The sequence below is a fragment of the Tympanuchus pallidicinctus genome, unplaced genomic scaffold (genome assembly GCF_026119805.1).
Source record: "Tympanuchus pallidicinctus isolate F22 unplaced genomic scaffold, pur_lepc_1.0 scaffold5, whole genome shotgun sequence".
Classification (NCBI taxonomy): domain Eukaryota; kingdom Metazoa; phylum Chordata; class Aves; order Galliformes; family Phasianidae; genus Tympanuchus; species Tympanuchus pallidicinctus.
The window spans coordinates 6,029,702-6,050,792 of NW_026294769.1; the positions used below are offsets into that span (position 1 = coordinate 6,029,702).

At 35.0% G+C, this 21,091-nt stretch overlaps 1 protein-coding gene across 1 annotated transcript in view; it reads left to right on the forward strand.

Moving 5' to 3' along the window:
• Positions 1 to 21,091, forward strand: part of DNAH5 (dynein axonemal heavy chain 5) — a 105,692-nt gene that overhangs the window by 44,016 nt on the left and 40,585 nt on the right. Inside the window, exons 38-51 of the mRNA XM_052704175.1 lie at positions 973 to 1,167; positions 1,494 to 1,628; positions 2,190 to 2,297; positions 4,605 to 4,758; positions 5,325 to 5,471; positions 7,132 to 7,373; positions 12,091 to 12,267; positions 12,753 to 12,957; positions 13,421 to 13,563; positions 14,263 to 14,397; positions 16,162 to 16,284; positions 18,257 to 18,470; positions 19,072 to 19,295; positions 20,801 to 21,011. Coding sequence (XP_052560135.1) covers positions 973 to 1,167; positions 1,494 to 1,628; positions 2,190 to 2,297; positions 4,605 to 4,758; positions 5,325 to 5,471; positions 7,132 to 7,373; positions 12,091 to 12,267; positions 12,753 to 12,957; positions 13,421 to 13,563; positions 14,263 to 14,397; positions 16,162 to 16,284; positions 18,257 to 18,470; positions 19,072 to 19,295; positions 20,801 to 21,011 — 2,413 coding nt within the window. The remainder of the gene's footprint in view (positions 1 to 972; positions 1,168 to 1,493; positions 1,629 to 2,189; positions 2,298 to 4,604; positions 4,759 to 5,324; positions 5,472 to 7,131; positions 7,374 to 12,090; positions 12,268 to 12,752; positions 12,958 to 13,420; positions 13,564 to 14,262; positions 14,398 to 16,161; positions 16,285 to 18,256; positions 18,471 to 19,071; positions 19,296 to 20,800; positions 21,012 to 21,091) is intronic.

The window sequence follows — 21,091 nt, forward strand, 5'->3', positions numbered from 1 at the left end:
CAAATTGTCATCAAATCTGTGAATTTCATGAAGTCCAAGGGGTTAAATCACTGCCTATTTCAGGAGATCCTTAAAAGTTTGGAAGCTGATCATGGGGACATCCTTTACTTTGCTGAAGCAAGGTGGCGAAGTAAAGGTAAAAGAAAAGAAAAAAAAAAGAAAAGATTTTGTGATTTGCAAAATGAAATCAAGTCATTTATGGAATCAAAAGGAAAATTTATCCCAGAACATGAAAATCTGAATCTATCCCAGAACATGAAGACTGTCCTTTGTACAGTAGAAAATATGTAGCTGTGCTTTCTGTTTTGGTAAACAAATCTGAAAAAAAAAAAAAAAAATCATCAATTTTTTGGTATATTTGCAACTCCACTTTCAGTTAACATAAATACATTACCTTCAGATTTTCAAATGAAATGTATAAAGTTGCAGCCAGACATTCAACTCAAAGAAAAATTTGATTATGTCTCTTTACCAGACTTTTGTAAGGCCTCTCTTACCAGAGAAAAATACCCCTCACTTCAATCATATCTTATTCATGTAATCACTTTTTGGCAGCACATCCATTTATGAACTGTTTTCAAAGATGAAGCACAAAAATAAATGTTAGATCAAAAATCTCTGATGAGAACCTTGAGAATTTACTGATAATTGCAACCACTTCCATCAAACCAGACACTGATGCATTAGTTTTGCAAAAACAAGATCAAGTATTCCACTAGTTTTATATTTTTTCTTTCCTTCTTTTAAAATAAAATGTTTTTGTAAAAATATAAAAAATGAAATGTTTCATTATTTATATACATTAACTTTTATATATTTTATATGCGGACCAGGACAATTACTCTTCTCTCAATGCAGCCCAGGTAAGCCAAAATGTTGGACACCCATTGTCTAATGAGATAATATGTTCCTTTGTTGTTTCTTCAACTTGTGCAAGATGCAATTAACTTCAAAAATTGTTATTTTCTCCAGAATCCAGGATATGCTGGACGGCAAGAACTTCCTGAAAACTTGAAGATCAACTTCCGTTCAGTGGCCATGATGGTTCCTGATCGTCAAATTATAATTCGTGTCAAGTTGGCTAGTTGTGGTTTTATTGCTAATGTTGTGTTGGCAAGGAAATTCTTTACATTGTACAAGTTCTGTGAAGAACAGCTATCAAAGCAGGTGATTTTCATTTGAGGAAAGAATTATCTTTAGGAAAAATTATAAATAGTGACACAAATTATTAGTATTAATTTGTGTATTTACCTATTAATATGCCATTATCTCAACCTTAAAATTTTCTCACTTTTAGCATTCCAGTTCTTTTTGACATCCCCCTAAAGGAGTGACTGTGTGGTGCTGAGAATCTGTTGTGAGTAACCCACAGCAGATGTTAGGAGACATTTGTGCTGCATGTATCACTTCTTATACCTTAAATGATAAAAAAAAGAATTGTTTCATCCCTACAAACTAGGAGAATATTTTCCCAAACTTTCTGTATCTTCTAGGTGCATTATGATTTTGGCTTACGGAATATATTGTCAGTGCTACGCACATTAGGAGCAGCAAAAAGAGCAAATCCTACAGATACTGAATCTACCATAGTTATGCGTGTGCTGAGAGACATGAACCTGTCTAAACTGGTAAGCTCTGAGGATCTGGTAAATTAACTAGCCTGTACTTCAGAGCCACTTATTTTTGGGAAACACAGTTTAAATCTGTTCAGGTGTTCACTGGAATATTGCCTATGGCCTTTTACTCTGATGCTATCTTGGAAATGTTGCATTCCCTGTATAACTTGGCCTGTTCAGATTTTTGTAATAAACGTATTTCCAATGCACCTTCAGAAATACATTACCAAATAGGAGTATATAAGAGCCTCTATGGAAGTTTTGGCCTAATGTTTTCTGCTTCTTGTATTTAATCATTATTTTAAAATAATGTTGTTTGTACTAATGAGTACCATTTCATCTGATTTAAATTGTTAATGAAATCTCTTTTCAATTACTTTTGATTATTGGAAGTGTCATGATCTCATTCTATTGTGTTCTGCTAGTATGTCTACCACCTGGAGGGTTACCATAGGTGGTTCCTTACATTTAGAAATATTTCTTCAACCCACAGGGGTTAAGGGTTGTCTTCCAAGATGCTTGGAAAAGTAAAATAGGTTTTAATTTTTTTTTTTTTCTTTTGACTTTCACTAGATTGATGAAGATGAACCCTTATTCCTGAGTTTAATTGAAGATCTATTTCCAGATATCCATCTTGATAAAGAAAGCTATCCTGAACTGGAAGCTGCCATTGACAAACAGGTAATATTTCTGTTGATTTATACTTTTGTGGTGTTGCTAGCATGATGGCTTGTCTAAGAACATTAGTGGTTTTGAATCTATCCAGTAATAGTAAGCTTTTCTGTCAGTCTTTACCATTGGCATGTGTTGTGTGAAAAGGAAAAGAAGTTTGGCAGAAAATAAACCCCGTTTCTTTCCAGCTCATCCTCAGATATCAGAGGGGCAGCTTAGCTTAGATTCTGAGCACTGTCCAATTCAGTAGTATAAATCTGATCTAATTCAATATATGAGTTATTGCTGTTAAGGATTCACAAATAATGCACTACCAATTATTCTAAACAGGCTCTCACAACTGCTTTTAAGGCATTTAGCCACACCGAATGAGAACTCTCCTGCTAGATTAGTTATTAGTCCAGTTTGTTAAATCACCAGATTATAAATTCTTTTGGATTGGCAATGACAAATACATTGCCTGCAAAACATGTGAGATTAACCAAGATCACGAATAATACAGCTGACTGCAATTGTCCTAAATTATGGAATAACTCTATAGAGACCTCTAAGTTTCCCACAGAAGCACTTGATGTTGCTGAGTGTGCAGATCTCATCCAGTAGAAATCCCTATGAGCGGAAAGAGAGGCCCAGCCTGTCAGCTGGTCCCAAAAATCAACTGTGGTCTTGCTGACTTATCAGTGATAGTATCTTCCCCTGAAATCCTTCTCTCTTAAGCCATTTTTATACTGTTTTCTTACTTTAAGGTGGAGCTTGAGTGACTCTAGTCAAACATATCTTTGTTTTACAAAATTAACTCAGAGAACCTGTTTTTGACCAAAGGGTGGAAAACTGCTGGCTTGGGGCTGGTTGAGAGAAATAAGATAATTGATCAGCTCCATCAGTATCATCAAGTCTCCATCCCTGCAGAATGATCACATTTGGCCACGGGACCTCCACTCTGCTTCACATTCCATGTTATTTTTTCCTTAGAGTTGGCATACCAGGCTCTCCTGGTGTTTGCTAACAGCTAAGGTCACAGGTCATGCCACTTAGGGGACAGTCATGGAATGGATTTCCCAGGGCAAACTCCACCGGGACTATTTGCCTTCTCTCACTCAAGAGGTGTGGACGTTTCAATAAGCCACCTCTAATAAATATTTCTTGGCACGTCATTATTAGTCTTATTCTAACAGATGTCACTGAATTGTGATTGTGACAGCTTGTGTTTTCTGTGTGAATCATTTGTGGTGATCAGTTTGGAAAACATGTCTGTGTACATTTGCCTTTATGTGAATCTGGATTTAATGGTTGTATGAAGTCTAACAGAGAACATGAGCTTAAGGAAAATGGCATTTCTTCTATTTTGGTTTTCATTAGATCTTTTGAAACACTAATAGGATTAGCATAAGAACATCAGTGGGAATAGAAAAGGTTAATGAAGTATGAACACTTACACAATCAGCTTTATTGAACATTCCTCCAGAATTTGAAGAATTCCTCAGATAATTATGTAACAGTAAAGAAGAGAAATAAAAAAACTCAAAAAAACCCCACCCAACTCTTAATAAAAGGTTACTGCTTTTTTTACTGATAACATTTTCTAAAATTGGAACGTATTTGGAACATATTTTAAATACAGAAATTATTTTTAAAATAAATTATAATTGTTATTTTGGGAATTTCAATTGTATGATATGATCGTGAGTTTTAAGAATTTTTTTTTACTTAGTCAAAGACATATACAGTGGTCTGAATCCTTTAGAAATTATTCCAATTTTTCTCTTACTCATTTCCAGCTAAGTCACTTTCACAAGTAATAGTAATGTCATTGTAGTGAGATAACTTATTTAAGCTTGTAACCAGTAAAAAATGGGAAAACATCACATCTTTTCTCAGAAGGATCATGTGAAGAAGTTTCTCAAAGGTCTCTCTGTACACTGATAAATATCTAACAACTTTTTTTGTAGAAGAACTTTTGGGTATTGGAGACACTTAAAGAACTTTATAATTAGAAATGTCAACAATAATAAAAAAAAAAACCTTTCTGAGAGGTAAGTGAATGACACTAAGTAGCTATGAAAGACATTGCTAGCAAGAGCGTCTCTAAAGTTCCTGCCTTTTCTTAAAACGATAGAGTAACTCTCATAGAGCTAGAAAAAGAAAATACTTTATCAGAGCTTACTGTACTGAATACAAATTTGAACACCAAATAACTTCTTTTTCCAAATAGCTGTTATATATGCAAACACTTTATTTTGATGAAATATTTATAAAATATCAAGATATCCTGTGGACTGAAATAGTGGTGTTTTGTATTTCTGACACTATCTGTAGGTGGAGGATGCTGGACTTGTTTGTCATCCTCCTTGGAAACTGAAAGTTATCCAACTTTTTGAAACTCAGAGAGTAAGACATGGATTGATGACTTTAGGACCCAGTGGTTCAGGAAAAACTGCTTGTATCCACACTTTGATGAAAGCCATGACAGGTGTGCGAGCATTTTTACTATAAAATGTTGTAACATTTTGCTTTGATTCTTTATAGAAAGCCTAAATTATATCACTGTGAGGATAAGTTAATGGAAAAATTAATTTCAATGTATTGTGAATCTAAATAGTATTGTGGTGGTATCTTTTAAAAACACCTCACTGACATTCAAAGTCATATAACATACAGATCCAGTTTTGCATACATCAGAAATTTTTATTCTAGTGACACTGAGAACAGTGCTGTCTGGGTAGGCAGCTGGAACAAGTGGTTGAAGTGTCTCACAGATTCAGCTGAAGTAATGCTCAAAGCTTTTCATCATCATAAGTACTTAGCCCTTTTCCTTTTTGAACACAGTTAACAAGACAGTGTCTTCATCTGCATTATAAAGTAGCTGCTACTTCTATCAGTTTTTTCCAGCTACGAACTTTACCAAAAAGTACACCATTTCTTACAATCCTGAATACTTATTAAATTATCCATTTGGATGTAAAGCTTTTGAATTTTTAAAAGTTTTCTGCCTACTGAGTGTAAATACCAAAACTAACTGGTAGTGTGCTTGCCTAGATTGTGGACAGCCACATCGTGAAATGAGAATGAATCCTAAAGCTATAACGGCACCGCAGATGTTTGGTCGTCTTGATGTAGCAACAAATGATTGGACAGATGGAATATTTTCCTCTCTCTGGAGGAAAACATTAAGAGCCAAGAAAGGTATGACAAAAAAGTGTAATTGTACTTGAAAATTCTCCATTCTAAGTGCTTTATGTTCAAACTGTGGAGAGCAAATACTGTTTCGCAGAATTTGCTGATCCCTTTCTTTGACATGATAGGCTCTTGTACAAAAGAAAAGTGAAAGATCAAAATCTTCTCCCCCAGCAATGAATTGTGACAAAATTTTGGTGTTGTCAGCATTTTCACCTGGTTTCAAACTGCCATAACAGAAGGATGTGAATTTCCTTTGGTAGTGTCATATCTGGTAGCCCTGCACATATCATAGTTCATCTCAAATGGCACTGGTAATTCCTTTTAGGCAATCAGTTTCTGCCTGGTGTATATAAAGTAATCTTGACATATTCTTAGCCTGATATTTTAATTAAAGTAAAGGCTTTGATAACTTGTTGCTACACAGATTCTTCTTTCTTGTGTCTGGATATTAGTATGTGACGTTATCATTAGGCCTATATGACTAAAGTTGGAAATGAAAAGGAATAAAGAAAATCTAACATTGTTTATTCAATTTTCCAACAAAATTCATGTTCTTTAAGTATACAGATTCCTTACAATAGAAAAAAAAAAAGGATTTAATTTTAATAGTTTTGTTTCAAATTTGGAAATGTAATACCCATGAGAATGTAGCATGTTGATTCTGTTTTTTCTCTCAACATGGAATATTAAGTTAGCACACTTTTGTGACTTTCTCAACAAGATTCACTATTTGCAATACTTTAGTAACGCATCTTTATGAAGTGAACTCCCAAACATCTCATGCCTGAGAAACCTGCACTGTAGTTATGAAAAACTATAAATGCAAAGGTATTTGGCTCAGAGGTGAGGAGGTTACTTAGCCTGAACCATCCTGGTTTGTGCCTAGCAATACAGCACCTAGGCTTAGGAAGTAAGGACTCTGAGGCAGATGAGATTGGAATGATCTCTGACTACAGAGCCATCTGGAAATGCCCAGCAGGGCTGGAAACCTAAGAGGTGGGGAGCTGGAAGCCAAGGGAGCTGCCAGGGCAAGAGTGTTACCCAGTATTTAAGTCATGCAAGCAGGGCCTTGTTTCCTCCTAGGAGACACATGCAGATGCTGAGATACGTTTCCAGTACTAAATGGAAACTTCAGAGAAACTTCAAAGGGAACAGGGTCATGTTCATAAGCATAAGTATAAAAAACAAGAATCTTGATTGACCTCCATTAGATATGAAACTAAGCTTGCTACTTGAGAGAGTGGCTTTTCAAGTGTTTCTTTCATTTAATCTCACTAGCATGTTGGAAACAGATGAATGTTGGTTTAAAATAGGTCTATTGTTTCTATCTTTATGTTGCTTTCTGTAAGTTGAAATAAACTCAATTTATTATTAAACTGAAGATTGAATCCATAAAACTGTGTTTCAGGCTATTACAGAATGATGAATTATGCTTATGACACTTTATGTACTGGGCAAAGGATAATTATTATGGTAAGGTGACAAAAATGAAGCACTTAATTGAAAGTGAGTAATGCGAATGGAAATTGTATTTAAAGATGAGATTGTGGCCGTGTTCATGAATTCAGAATTAGTGCAAAATATATTTAAAGACAGAAGAAACTGATCCTTGAAAGAAACTGAAACTTCTTTCATAGGCATTTTTGTCAATCATTTTGGACTGCAGGTGACCACATCTGGATAGTTCTTGATGGTCCAGTTGATGCTATTTGGATTGAGAACCTTAATTCTGTCCTGGATGACAACAGGACTCTAACACTTGCAAATGGAGATCGTATACCTATGGCACCAAATTGTAAAATAGTCTTTGAACCTCACAATATTGATAATGCTTCTCCAGCAACAGTCTCAAGGAATGGGATGGTATTCATGAGCTCATCAGTTCTCAACTGGAGCCCTATCCTTGAGGTACAGTAGCAAATAATTATATTTGCTTATGTATGGAAAGCTTTATTTCTAGCATTCAGCAGTTCATTGCTGTTACTTTAGGACTTAATTTTGTGGTTAGATATGAAACAGCTTTTGTCTTGTATAAATTTATATCTGAGAATTTAAAATAGCAGAGTTTATGGTTGTACAAAAGATGGATTTTTTTCAGAACATAGTCAACATACTACACTTTTAAAAACTTGCACGTTTCACATCTCAACAGATTTGTAATTCAAGGTATTTTATGCAGTTGAAGAGCAAGTCCAGTGTCAAAATACCAACTTTGTAGCAGCTTCTGCTATAATTTCAGAGCAAGGAAAAATAAAGAGCCAATAGGCTAGTTCAGGAATCTTGCAGTCCTCAAGAAAATAGAGGTTCTCTTGATATTTCATAAACTTGACTGCAGTTGGCATTTAGAACCATAAACAAAGTCAACGCAGGATTTACAAATTTTGATTTTTAAATGTGTATTCTTACCTGTTAAATTGTCAGTTTAATATTCCTGGAAGCAAAATGTTTAAGAAAAAAAAAAAGCAAGCAGTGATTATGCTCTCTCTCTGCAGTTTTGTGTCCAATGGTACTGTTAGGAAAACAGAACATGTTACAGATGTGTTTTAGAGGGAAGAACAGTGTATAACATATTCAAATTTCAATCTGATTTGTAAAGGTTTTTTCTTGTTCATGTTGTCTTCCACATGGCCAAAGCTTATAAAAAAAAAAAAAAAGTCCTCATCTTGACTGACCACTAGTAATGATATCAATATAGTGAATGACACGTTTAGAGACTTGAGCATAAATGTCTTGGTTAAGATGAAATACAAGAATTGACAAGAATCAACATAATGTTGCCCAGTAGTATCTCTCAACAGAACTTTCAACATTAAACTCCAGTTTTCTGAAATGGTGGAGACAATAGGAGTAAAGAAAAAAAAGTTTTCAAGTTACTTTTATTTTTATTATAAAGCCATTTATTGTCTTAGAAATTTATCCATAAACTAAGCTTCTCAGGATTAACACTTTTTGCTTCTTTCATTAAATTAAAATAAATATTTATTTATCTTCATTTTTTGTCATATTTAGGCAGTCTTATTGATGGTATTTTTGTTGCAATAAAAAAATGAATTTCCCAAAATTTTAGGTGATTTGTGCTTTGATAAAACATGAAATGTTTCATGAATATCAGAAATTGAAACTTTCTTCTTTCTAAGACTAATTCCTGTTCTCATAATGAGAGCTACTTAATTAGCTTCTTTTGAAAACCAAGTTAATGTACTTCTCTTCTGTATAATCCTAAATTAACATTTCTTCATCCTGGACTTTCAACTTTATTAAGCTAGGAATAATGTAGTCTTCCTGTTTAAGAAAATAGAATATAATTTACTCCCTGTTTGCAGATTCAAAACAACAAACCTTAATGGGTTACTGTGAGTTCAGGGACTGAATTTTGCTGTTCTCATTTTTAAGAAGTTGTTTATCACTTTTAAAATGAGTTTTATAATCTCCTTCTCTCTTTTATTTTCCAATTCAAGTAGAGAATACCTGTGGAAAATTTAATTAAGGCTCATCTAAGCAATGCTATTTAACTAGTCAGAAACAAATACAGTTGGCTTTGTATTAATTTTCAGACATTTCAAATTTTAGAGGTCCTACTCTACATTCTCAGATTTCTTGTCTTTTTAACCCATAAAACTTCTTATGCATGTAAGTCTTACTAGCTGTCTTTGACAGGGTTCCTTGTTTATAACTTCCTGATTTGTCTGGCAATCCAGGAAAAGTTGATGTGCCCCAGGAGATGGTCTCTGGTACTGCCTGGATCAGCTGTTCTTAACATATAGAAGGTTTCAGTGCAAACAGAAACCAAGAGAGGGTGTATCTATCAGTTCAGGTCCTGAGCAGCAGACAAAGCCTGGTGCTCTTCAGGGAGGAGTAGGAGGTGGTGAAGCCCCTGGGGGAGGTGTGTCCTGAGCATGAGTCTGGTGAAGTTCTGGGAAGAGTTGAGAAGACTTGATAATTCAGTAAGGTTCACACCAACCTGTAATACAAACTCAACTAAAAACTGCAAATGAATATTATAGCTAGGCAATTACAATCCTGTTCACCTAGTGAAATTCAACCAGAAGCAGAAGAAAGAATGTCTGGATCTTTTTCTTGATTTTTTTTTTTTTCTTTTTTTTTTTTTTTTGCCCCTGTCAGATTAGTGATGCAATCAAATATTCTTTCCTAGTTATTTTAATACATTATTTTTTTCTACCTGAGTAAAATACCTCTAGCGTTCTGACCTAAAATTTTTGGGTATTCATTATTTTATTGCAACAACAACAAAAAGACAGAAGAAACTGTTCTTTTGCTAGTAAAACTAAGGCGAGAGCAGATTTCTACAAAATTTTCACCATGATTTCAGAAATATATTTGCTTTGCAGTGCTCAAAGATTGGGAACAACAGGAAATATTCATTTTTTCTGCTTTCCAGCCTGTTTATGATCTCCACCATTCTGTCTGGTAGTGTCTAGGAGCTGTTCTCCTTTCTCTTCATATGAAGTCATAAGAATCTAGCTGTTCAGTTGTTGCAACACTTGACAATCATCAATAATTTATTTTATATATATATATATATTTACCAAGACCAAAAATACTTTTTGGTAAGTTTTCTAATAATTTGACTGTTCCTCAATTTTTACCAAGGCAAACAAATGCAGAGAACACAAGTGCCTTATGTATATTACTGCAACACTGTGCTTTTTAATTGTTTTATTTTTTTAAATTCATATGGCTATTTGGAAAAGTGTAAGTGAAAATTATGCATCTAGGACAGTGGTTCCCGTGAGATTCCAGTTTCTGTATACTTACAACACTGCCTAAGGCGTATTGATGTTAGGGTTGCACAGCTCTGCCTCCATGCATTGGTATTCTCTCCTGTTTATTTGCACACAACACTCATAGAATGTTTCAGTTTAAATCGAGCTGTGGATTCATCAGAAAATACAGCAAAAACAAAGAAAATGGGCATTCTGCTTTATCAGACCTGGTTTACCTCATCATTTCAGAGTGGTACAGAAACTAAATGAAGTTGTGTTGGACTAAGTGTTGAACAAAGGAAGTTTCACTAATTCAATCTTTTGTTTCAGTGGCAGCAACGAACAAAGGGAAACATGAAGCTGTTTTCTTTCTTTCTCTCTTTCTTTTTAATAAAGGATTTACTGATTTTTCCAACAGAATTAAGTGGAATTTTCTTTCTTTAGTTCCTATTTTTCAGATGCAGAAGGAAACGCAGTATTGGTTGAAGAACAGAAGAACTTTGAAAATTAATTTAAAAAAATATGGGTAGCTCAAGAAAGCATTGTATATATTTAGATTTTCTGTCATAATCTATAAATACCTAAATATAAATACATAAGCAACTGCTGAAAGAGATCTAAAACATTTTACATTGGTAGTCTTGTCTAATATACTTTAAAGCAGATTTTACAAATTGATCAAAGTCATCAACCTCTTCAAAAAACAATATTTTATCAGCTTTTGTGTCTTAGTATCTTCTGAACAACTGGTCAAGTTCCAGTTACCTGTTTTAAAAAGTGCTGCCATTTAATCTTTAACTCTTTGTTTTCCATCTACCTGTTTCCAGAAAGCTTTTTCATGCATCTACCTATTTGTAATAAGTTATTTACTTTGGGCAGTGAAAAATTGAGTTTCAGAAAATAATGAAAGTAGACGTGTGAAAGAGAATCACAGAAGTGCATAAATAGGTGAGGTTGGAAAGGGTCACTGGAGACCATGTAGTTGAGCCTACTTCAAAAAAGATCAGCTGAAGTGGATTGCAAAGGATATCCAGCTGAGTTTTGAGAATCTCAATACGCTAAAACTCCAGAAGTGCCCTAGAACCCTGTTCCAGTGTAACACCATAGGCGCACCAAAAAAGCCATGTTGAAATAGTATTTACTCTATTTCAATTTGTTCCAACATTTAGTATAAATTTTGGAGAAGCACCTGCAAGTGTTTTTAAAAATGTGTATTCTATATAGGAAATAAACTGATGGGAAATAAGAAAGAATTCTACCACCCAGGTGAGGGAAGACTTCAGAGTAACTCTAAGAAGCAGGTCGTAACTTTAAGCTAAAGGCATTAAAGCACAGATACCATTCTGTGACCTTATAAAGCAGTTTTAATTATATTTTGTTTACCCACTTTAACATATATGGGGATGCACAATAAAAATACTATTAATAGTCAAGCACACAGCATAAGTTTATGGACACTCAGCAGACATCCTCCCTGAAATGCAACCTTTTTCTCTCCACCTTCCAGATGTTTCTGAGGCTCTCTCTATCACAGCTAAAAGCTAACATTGTGCAGAAAAAATGAAACTTCTGTTAAATGCATATTCTTTCTTTGCGGAGTTTAATCACAGCTGTTGTGATTTAAATATATATATATTTGAAAGAATTATTTTTTTTGCTGTTTAAAACAGCGAATGCTTTTTATGCTTCTCTATCCACATCCAGTAGGAGTTATTTATTTCCACATCCACCTTCTGCTTGCCAAACTCTGCCCAAAAGGCAGGGAATCTGAGCCCTACAACAAGAGAAATCAACTTTCCCGAAGAGATATCAATTTCCCATGTCTGTAGGACTTTTTGAATTAGTAGAGATTGACTTTATTATCTTGCGTTTGAAATAACATTTATTTTCTTGCTATGCAGGGTTTTTTGAAAAGGCGTTCTTTTCAAGAAGCTGAAATTCTACGTGGGCTGTACTCTTCATCATTCCCAGACTTATATCGCTTTAGCATTCAGTCTCTGCAAAGCAAGACTGAGATGCTGGAAGCCTTTGTGATTATGCAGAGCATTAATATGATGCAGGGCCTTATCCCACCTAAGGTAAAGTAGTGCAGATTTTTTATATTTTCGTAATCTAACGGAAAAAAAATTAAGTCATGGAGTTATATAGAAAGGAGATTTTTTTGGATTCTTGGGGTATTAATGAAAGTACAGGTTGTTGGGAATATTTTCTTTCATTTTAAAGCAAGAGTAGGCCTGTGCCTGCTTTTCACATTTGGATTTGGTTTTCACACAAAGCATGCATCAGCAGCTTTCCTTTGGGGTGTTTTTTATTTTCCAAAGAGATGTTACCAGATTATAAACTAGAATTTAAACAGATCAAACAGTGTAATGGGTCGTTAAAAGGGGTATTTGCTGGATCGTTTTCTCTATTTTGTAGTCCACTAGATAATTATTCAGTCTATTTGTTGATGAAGGCATCATTAAATTTAAACATGACTGAAGGCTTCTAACCTACTGTTTCTAGTGATTATCAAGCAGAATTTTCAGGCTATTGATAATAAAAAATTAACTTAATCCTTCAGGAGCAAGGTGCGGAACTGACTGCAAAATACTTGGAAAGGCTGTATATCTTCTCTCTTATGTGGAGCATAGGAGCATTACTAGAACTGGAAGACAGATGCAAAATGGAGCACTGGCTTCGAAACTGTGCAACAGTAAAGCTTGATCTTCCCTGTATTCCAGAAGGCAGTGAAAATACCATATTTGATTATTATGTGGCATCTGATGGTTAGTTACCCACTTGAGTACTTCGGGGTAGAACTTAGAATTTCTTTTTTAAATTTTGCTTTTCAATTATTAATTTAGACATATTTTTTGTAAGTTACCTTGTTTTTTGTTTTACAGTTGCACTTTATGTTGGTGTTATTGTATAAAGCTTTTTTTCTATTCCCTTTGACAAATCATAATGTGGAAATATTGCTACAGAAAGCTACATGGGCTGTGTGAATGAATTATCAAGTGAATAAATAGTCAAGCTGGAAAATCATGTTCTTGTCATAATTTTAGGAAACAGCTGGAACAGTGGATCTTGTTGCTTCTCTCAGGGGTCTGAGAGTAGTGAGACAGATAAATTGTATTTATGGAGTGAGAATATTCTACTTAAGAGGAACTCACAGAGAAATCAAATTGATAGAAAATAAGTGAAAATATCTAGTTTTTATAAACATTAACTTTAGTTCTTTCCTATTAGGTAATTGGATGCACTGGAATACACGTGTTGAAGAGTATGTATATCCTAGTAGCAGCACGCCAGAGTATAGCTCCATTCTTGTGCCAAATGTTGACAACGTGAGAATGGATTTCCTTATTGAAACCATTGCTAAACAGGGCAAGGTACTTCATCTGCATTTCACATCTAAATACTGCTAATAGTATGCATGGTGGAGTTTTTGAATCAGGAGAGAAATAGGAAATTACTGAAAAGGAAGAACATCATTTTTGTGATAAAAAACCATAATCGTGATTCTGGAGCTGTATTCATGTGAATATACTTGAATTCTATTACTCTCACTGCTCTCAGCCTTTTGTAGCTTCTCACTACCCGTCCCTCCAACCATCCATCCATCCTATTCCAGAAATAATGGGAATGCAGTGTAGCCATGGTGGAACAGAAGTGGTTCAGAAGAGAGCCCAGAATAGCAGAGCGCCAGGCTCAATTGCTAGGAACTCTGTCCAGACGGGTCAATGACAGAATTCATAGACATTTTTTTAAAGAATAAAACTCTTTCATTACTGAAATTGTCAAATAAGGAGGATATGGTAAATAACACCAGTGACTGAAGTGGTTCAAATAATGAGGCTCTAGATGGTACATCATTTTTTTTTTAATCTCCTTCTTTGTTCTTTAAATTGTAGTGAGTGACAAGACCATTTGCTGCCAAAGGTGAACAATTGAGGCCTGCAAAGGCCTATGAAATGTTAGCTATTTTGCTTCCACATGTTCTTTGTTGAGAAGATATGTGGAATTAGTGAGGCTTTGCCAAAATACACCGCTCTTATGTGTTATCTTACTTCCTTGTTGTCTTTGTCTAGGCTGTTCTACTAATTGGTGAGCAAGGAACTGCAAAGACTGTTATCATCAAATGTTTTATGTCGAAATATAACCCCGAAAGCCACATGGCTAAGAGTTTGAATTTTTCTTCTGCAACTACTCCGTTAATTTTCCAGGTATAGTAGTCATTCACTCTCCAATAGTATGTGACTGGATTCAGAGATTAATGGAGGTACTGAGAATTTGTTGGCAAGATACTTCTGAAAGTGGTCTATTTAGCTGCAAATGAGCACAGAAACAAAAAATTACCTACTCAGATGGACAAGGCACTTGATTTGAAAGACTTCTGTAAACCGTCTCACTAGTTGTTGAGCTATTCTTAGACTATTACATGCCTATTATTTGCTTCACCATACTTAATGATTTTACGTCAGATGTAGTGGTTCTCACTAATTGGGTAGAGCTGTCAGCGACTTTCCTTAGATTTCACTAAAACCCATGTGTAAAGTAAGTGCTACCCACAACAATCTGTCATAAAGTCTGTGCTGTCTGCAATTTGAAGTAAATTACATTACTCATTAAAAAGTAACACATGCAGCACAGCTGCTCTAAACAGAGCCTTGAATACTTAAATCCTGAATTGTGCTGCCTGTCCAAATTTCTGCTGAGCTACTTAGATTTATTTCAAGATTCCTTAACCTACTATCTGCATGTATCTAGTGAATGTTTATTATATAGTTCTGTTTGCCTAGCTTAAGCACTGTCTGTGCTGTAAGCATAAGTCCTGTCCCTGAGCCTGAGGTGTCATCTGTAAGCTGGCTTCATGGTGAGAAGCTGAAAAAAATAGTGGTGGCAAGCATGCTTCTAAAAAAAATAAAATGATTTCATTAAGTCTATTCAGTTTACATGTATGAATATAATTATCACCTTATGATTTTATGTAGTGTATTGATGTCTACTGGAAAGGTCATTAAGAATCGCTTCTGTCAGACCTGACAGATTATTAGTTTGATCTTGCAATATTAACAGATATTTAATTTGTTATTCTCAGTATTTACAGATGCTAGCTAGCAGGTGGTTGAACTGACAGAGGATAGATAAAATGAATATGTATCACAATAAAAGATTCTTAAAATTCATTAAAAGTTTTATATTTTGCATTATTCAGTCGAATAAGTCAAAAAGTAGTGCTAAAAGCTTTGGTGGAGCTCATACTGCCCAACTAGCATTAAAAAAACTGAATTTCAGAATTGGAAGTTTTGGCATGACATCTCAAACAGATGTCATGACTGCCCTTCTACGCTTTTCCTCTCTACTTCTCCTCCTTTGCTTTCCCCTCTATCTCAAGATGAATACTCTTCTCTTAAACCTCAAGTGGATGCAATGATTATCTAAGGTCCTCCTCAACTACATGGACTATAAAATAGTTCAGTAGAATACAAATGTAGATGAAGATATTGCATACTCTTTATGATCCTCGTTAGCATCACTGAAATTGAAACATTTCTCAGTGCATTTCAATGTTTATATACACAAAATTAAGCCTCATGGATTCTCATTTATTTGCATTAGTCTCAAACAAGTGTGTTAATTATGTGTTAAAATACCATTCTAAAATTGAGAAGCTCAGCAAACTGACAAGTTTGAAATTGGAAAATAATTTGAGGTGGTTTCAAAATTACGAAACTGAGGCACAGTTGTCTAAACTTAATATTTGGAATATTTTATACCAACCTCATGGTATAGCATGATATTTCAGGTGTTCCAGTTGGATTACTGCTATTACCAACAGCACTTAGTGCTGTATAAATTTTCCTTTGTAAAATTCTGTGTAACAAGAGTTACACATACTATATAATTACCTGTAATGTGGTTAAATGAGTGACTCATATGAAAAAGTGTGGCTCTTTTTAATTTTTCTGATAATTGTTTCTTAACAGCGCACAATAGAAAGTTACATGGACAAGCGCATGGGCACAACATATGGTCCACCTGCAGGCAAAAAGATGACAGTCTTCATTGATGATGTGAATATGCCCATAATAAATGAATGGGGAGATCAGGTTAGTTTTGTAAAAGAGAAAATAAGATGGGAAAGGCTATTTTCTTCCTTTCTTTGTTTCAGTGCAAAATGCCTTTTCAGTCAGCCAATGGGGAGTAAACTAGGTACGTATACTTGATTTTTAAATGGTATTTTTAAAGAACACATGCAGCTCTATGTTTTCATAAACTAAAGTAGAATAAATATACTGACTAAATAAGCAGCTAAAATAAAATGGAACAGTTCAGTTGGAAGGGACCTTCAAAGATCACTTAGACCAACTGCTTGATATCAACAGGGCTCACTGAAAGTTAAAGCATATTACTGAGAGCATTATCCAAATACCTCTTGAGCACTGACAGACACCTCTCTAGGAAGCCTGTTTGAGCATTTGACCACCCTCTTGATTAAAAAAAAATGTTTCTAGTGCACAGTCTGAATCTTGTCTCTAGCAGTCCTATGCCCTTCCCTTTTTGCCATCATTGACCAGGAGCAGAGCCTGGTACCTCCCTTTGCTTCTCCTACTCAGGGAGCTGCAAGGAGCAGTGAGGTCACCTCTGAGCGTCCTCTCCTCCAGACTGGATAGTGTAATGTCCTCAAGGTCTCCTCACAGACAATGCCTTCAGCCTCATTACCAGCTCTGGTGTCCTCCTCTGGGCACTTTTAAGGATCTTAACATGCTGTTTATATTGTGGTGGCCACAACTACACACAATATTCAATAGCATTGTCAAAGCCACACCAACAGTAAATACAGTGGGAGAATCATCTCTTCTGGCTGGCTGCTTTTGCTCTTGCTTATGCACACTGGAACGCAGCTTGCCCCTTGGCTGCCAGGGCACACTGCTGGCTCATACTGAGCTGCTGTCACCAGCACCTCCTGATTTCTTCCTGCTGAGCTGCTTTCCAGCCACTCATCTCCTGTCTATGCCTGAATCTGGCATTACTCTGTCCCAGGTGTAAAACTTGTCATTTTCCATTATTGTAGTTCATGCTGTTGCTAGTCACCCAGTGTTCCAACCTGTCTAGGTCTCTCTGCAAGGCCTCTGGTTACCCCGGAGAGTTAATAGCACCTCCCAGTTTAATATCAGCAAATTTGTTGAGGATTTGCTCTAATCCTGCGTCCAGATCACTGATAAAAACTGGAACTAGAACTGAGCCCTGGGGAGGCTCACTTAGATGGTTGGGTATTCCATGAAATATGGCTGTATGATTTTAGAATTGTTTTTTATGATATTCATTTATTGCTCACAAAATTGAAAACCTTCAGTTAGACAAAAAAACCTCTTGGCACACATATCATGACTGTGTAGGTGATAATTAAAATATTGTGACACACAACGATCTGCTTTTGAAAAAAACTGAAGTAATCACTGTCTGCATTGATAAGGTACTTCTGAAGTATAATGCTCTGGAAACTAATGTTAGAATTTCTAGAGAAAAATACTCCCATAGTAAACTCTCTATAGGATTAAGAAGGGGGCCTCATCTATATCTGATAAAAAGAATCTTGCATTGCTTTTTATGGAAGTAATCCAACGTTTGCAGCTTGAAAAACCATATTTGCTGTTGTTGCACATGGAAGTTTTGTCAAAATACTTGGTATCAGATGCAACATGTAAAGATACATGAGGTTGAGCTTGTGAAAACTGGAAATTTTATGTTAAAAGGGAGAAGTATTGAAACTGTTTTCAATACTGTTATGTTGGAAATCATGCAGTGTTCCAGTGAGACTGAACTGAGATATGAAGGATTAATTTTAAATCAGGAATTCTTTTCTTCCACAAGGATTATTCTTCATAGGTATTATCAGTGAAAAGTACTGTCTAAATTATTTGCAGCAGTACATTTTTCTACAGAAAAAAACAAACACAAAAGTGGGAGTTTTAGAGAGAAAATAATATTTATATTCTATATTGGGACATTCAAGCACAGAAGTATGTTTTCTATTCCATTTTTTTGTGTTCTGTTGCATACTGCCTGCTTATTTTACAGGTCACTAATGAGATAGTTAGGCAGCTCATGGAACAAAATGGACTATATAACCTGGAAAAGCCTGGAGAATTTACCAACATTGTGGACATTCAGTTTTTGGCTGCCATGATCCATCCTGGGGGAGGTCGCAATGACATTCCACAGAGACTCAAGAGACAGTTTTCTGTGTTCAACTGTACTCTGCCTTCTAATTCTTCTATTGACAAAATTTTTGGTAAAGAAAAATTAGCTTTGTATCCATATGATTTTTGGAAATACTAGGTTTGTTTTCTTTTTTTCTTTCCCGCTCCTCTATGTGTAAACATTATTATTAACACTAAAACTTAATCCCTCTCTAATTTGCTTAGGGGCATATTTTTCTTTCAGTAATCCCTCTGCACCTGCAACTTAATTATGTGTAAATTGTTAGACCTCAGAATCTATTTGTATGCCAGAGTTAAGAAGAAATGGATGAAGGCTGCTCCTTGTTTTGGTGACAATGCTGGAGAATTGCAAAGGTGCTATTGGTGTTAAGAGCAAGGTGCTAATGACCGGACTTTCAGAAAAAGACAGGATCACAGTGCTCTCAGTGAAGTGATTCACTATACAAATGCTTTGTAAGAGCTAAATATCTGGTGTGTTTGTGGCACAAGATTCTGCAACACCAACTGAATCAAGATGAGAGAAAGAAAGGGGTTAAAAAAAAAAAAAGAAGAAAAAAGAAAAAGAAAAAAAGGAAATAAAAAGGAACAGATATGCTTGAAAAGATCATAGCCCTTGATGTTGCAGTAATGAATTTTAGAAAACCTGTCATTTGGCAATTTTCTTTTCCAAAGGTGTAATTGGAGAAGGGCACTATTGTAGTGAGCGAGGATTTTCAGAAGATGTAAAAGAAACAGTATCCAAGCTAGTACCGCTGACCCGCAGGCTGTGGCAGGTTACCAAGCTGAAAATGCTGCCCACGCCCGCCAAGTTCCATTATGTCTTCAACCTTCGAGATCTCTCGAGAATTTGGCAGGGAATGCTGAACGCTACATCAGAAGTGATCAATGAACCAAAGGTAAGTGCAGCACATCAGTGATTTTGTCATAGTTAGTGCATAATGAGGTAATGTATAATTAGATGGCATTAAAATTACATTAGAAAAAAATTGTTTTTGATTGAAAAACATTTTTCAGCTTTTTGGAGGGAATATTTTTGTCCGGCTTTTACAGTGCCACCTAAAATGAAAACTTCGTTTCCTGACTATAAGTTAAACTTTTTTGACAGAAGAGGCTTAGCTTCTGTCTGCTTGTATTGTTGCTGACTAATGCTTATTTAAAATGAATAATGCTTATTTTAAAGCAGGGAGCAAAGAAAATTATGACAAACAACTCACTTTTGTTTTAATTCATTGAAAAGGCATATATCTTCATTAAAAAAATAAACATTTATCCTCTCCCTCACTACTATCCTATGGCTGGCAATCACTGCCTAATACTTGTCTAACAACTAACTTCTGGCTTTCAACTTAAAAACAAGAGGAAATAACAAGTCATAGTGATTCTTTTTTTTTTTTTTTTTTTCATAACTCACCTTTCCTTCAGAAAAATTAAATACTTTATGCATCATTTCTTCTTCAAGTATTTTAAGGAAAATTAATTCAGTTTTTTGAGCAGTGAAACATGAAATTCTGGAAAAGCAATGGTTATGGTAATCACAGAAAAAAATGTATTATATCTGGGCTATACGGTCACTTAATATTTAGTGTAATTTCCTAGTTGTTGAATAAGCAAGCTCCTGCCTCCTACTGTATCTACAATTTGATTGTTAGAATTGATTTTAATTTCCAAAATAAAAAATAAGCAGTCCAAATGTGATTTTACATGTGAGTATTGTTCAAAATCTCATTATATGAATTTAAATATCAGATCTGACTTGACACTGTATGCATCAGGTATACAAAGCACTGTAGACTAATATGAATTCTTCAAGAAGTACTTGGAATCTTTTCTACTACTGCACAGTAGTTGTGTAGGATTAAAACCAGGTCTGTTAGGTTTTATTCTACAGCCTCTGACCAAATAGAAGGATTTGAAAAGTATAGTGAATTTGGTGAAATAATACATAACAGAATTTGCTCTGGTTTGGATTTGTTACTGGTGACATCTGTGTTTCTGAATTTAGTGTTCATGATATGATGCCATTATTTTCACGCAACTTCCACTTAGACAGTAATCATTTACGGAAATGGTTTATTGATGTATAAACCCTTGTTCCCATGTATAGAGCGTGTCTTAGGGCTACAGAAATAAAATCTTATATAGTTATATATGTTGTGGTTTGGAATACTAGATAAAGGCTTTTTGTACAGTTAACTGAGTATAAAATTGAAATGTTATTGGGTTGAATGAGATGTTTAAGATCTCTCTGCTGATTGAAACCAAACTTACCACTGTTTCTTTTCCTATTTTATTATGATTTAAAAATATTTTAGAAACATTTTTTCATCAACATAATTTTACTGGCAAGCCTTACCTGATTGAAATCATGGAGATTTTTTTTGTTTGTTTGCTTTCTAAAAAGGTATTAATAAAATTGTGGAAGCATGAATGTAAGAGTGTTATTGCTGATCGTTTCACAACCTTGGAAGATGTAAAGTGGTTTGACGCAGCTGTGGCAAAACTCATTGAGGAGGAATTCGAAGGAAAGACAACTTTGTTGAATCCTGAAATTGATGCATTCTTTGTTGACTTCCTAAGGGATGTATCTCAAAGAACTGGTAAGATGGGCTCTGGTAGTCATTGTGGTGGGTGGAGTGGGGAAAAGGATAGAATTTAAAAAATGCACAAGTAAGGTTATACTTTGAGTGCGGCT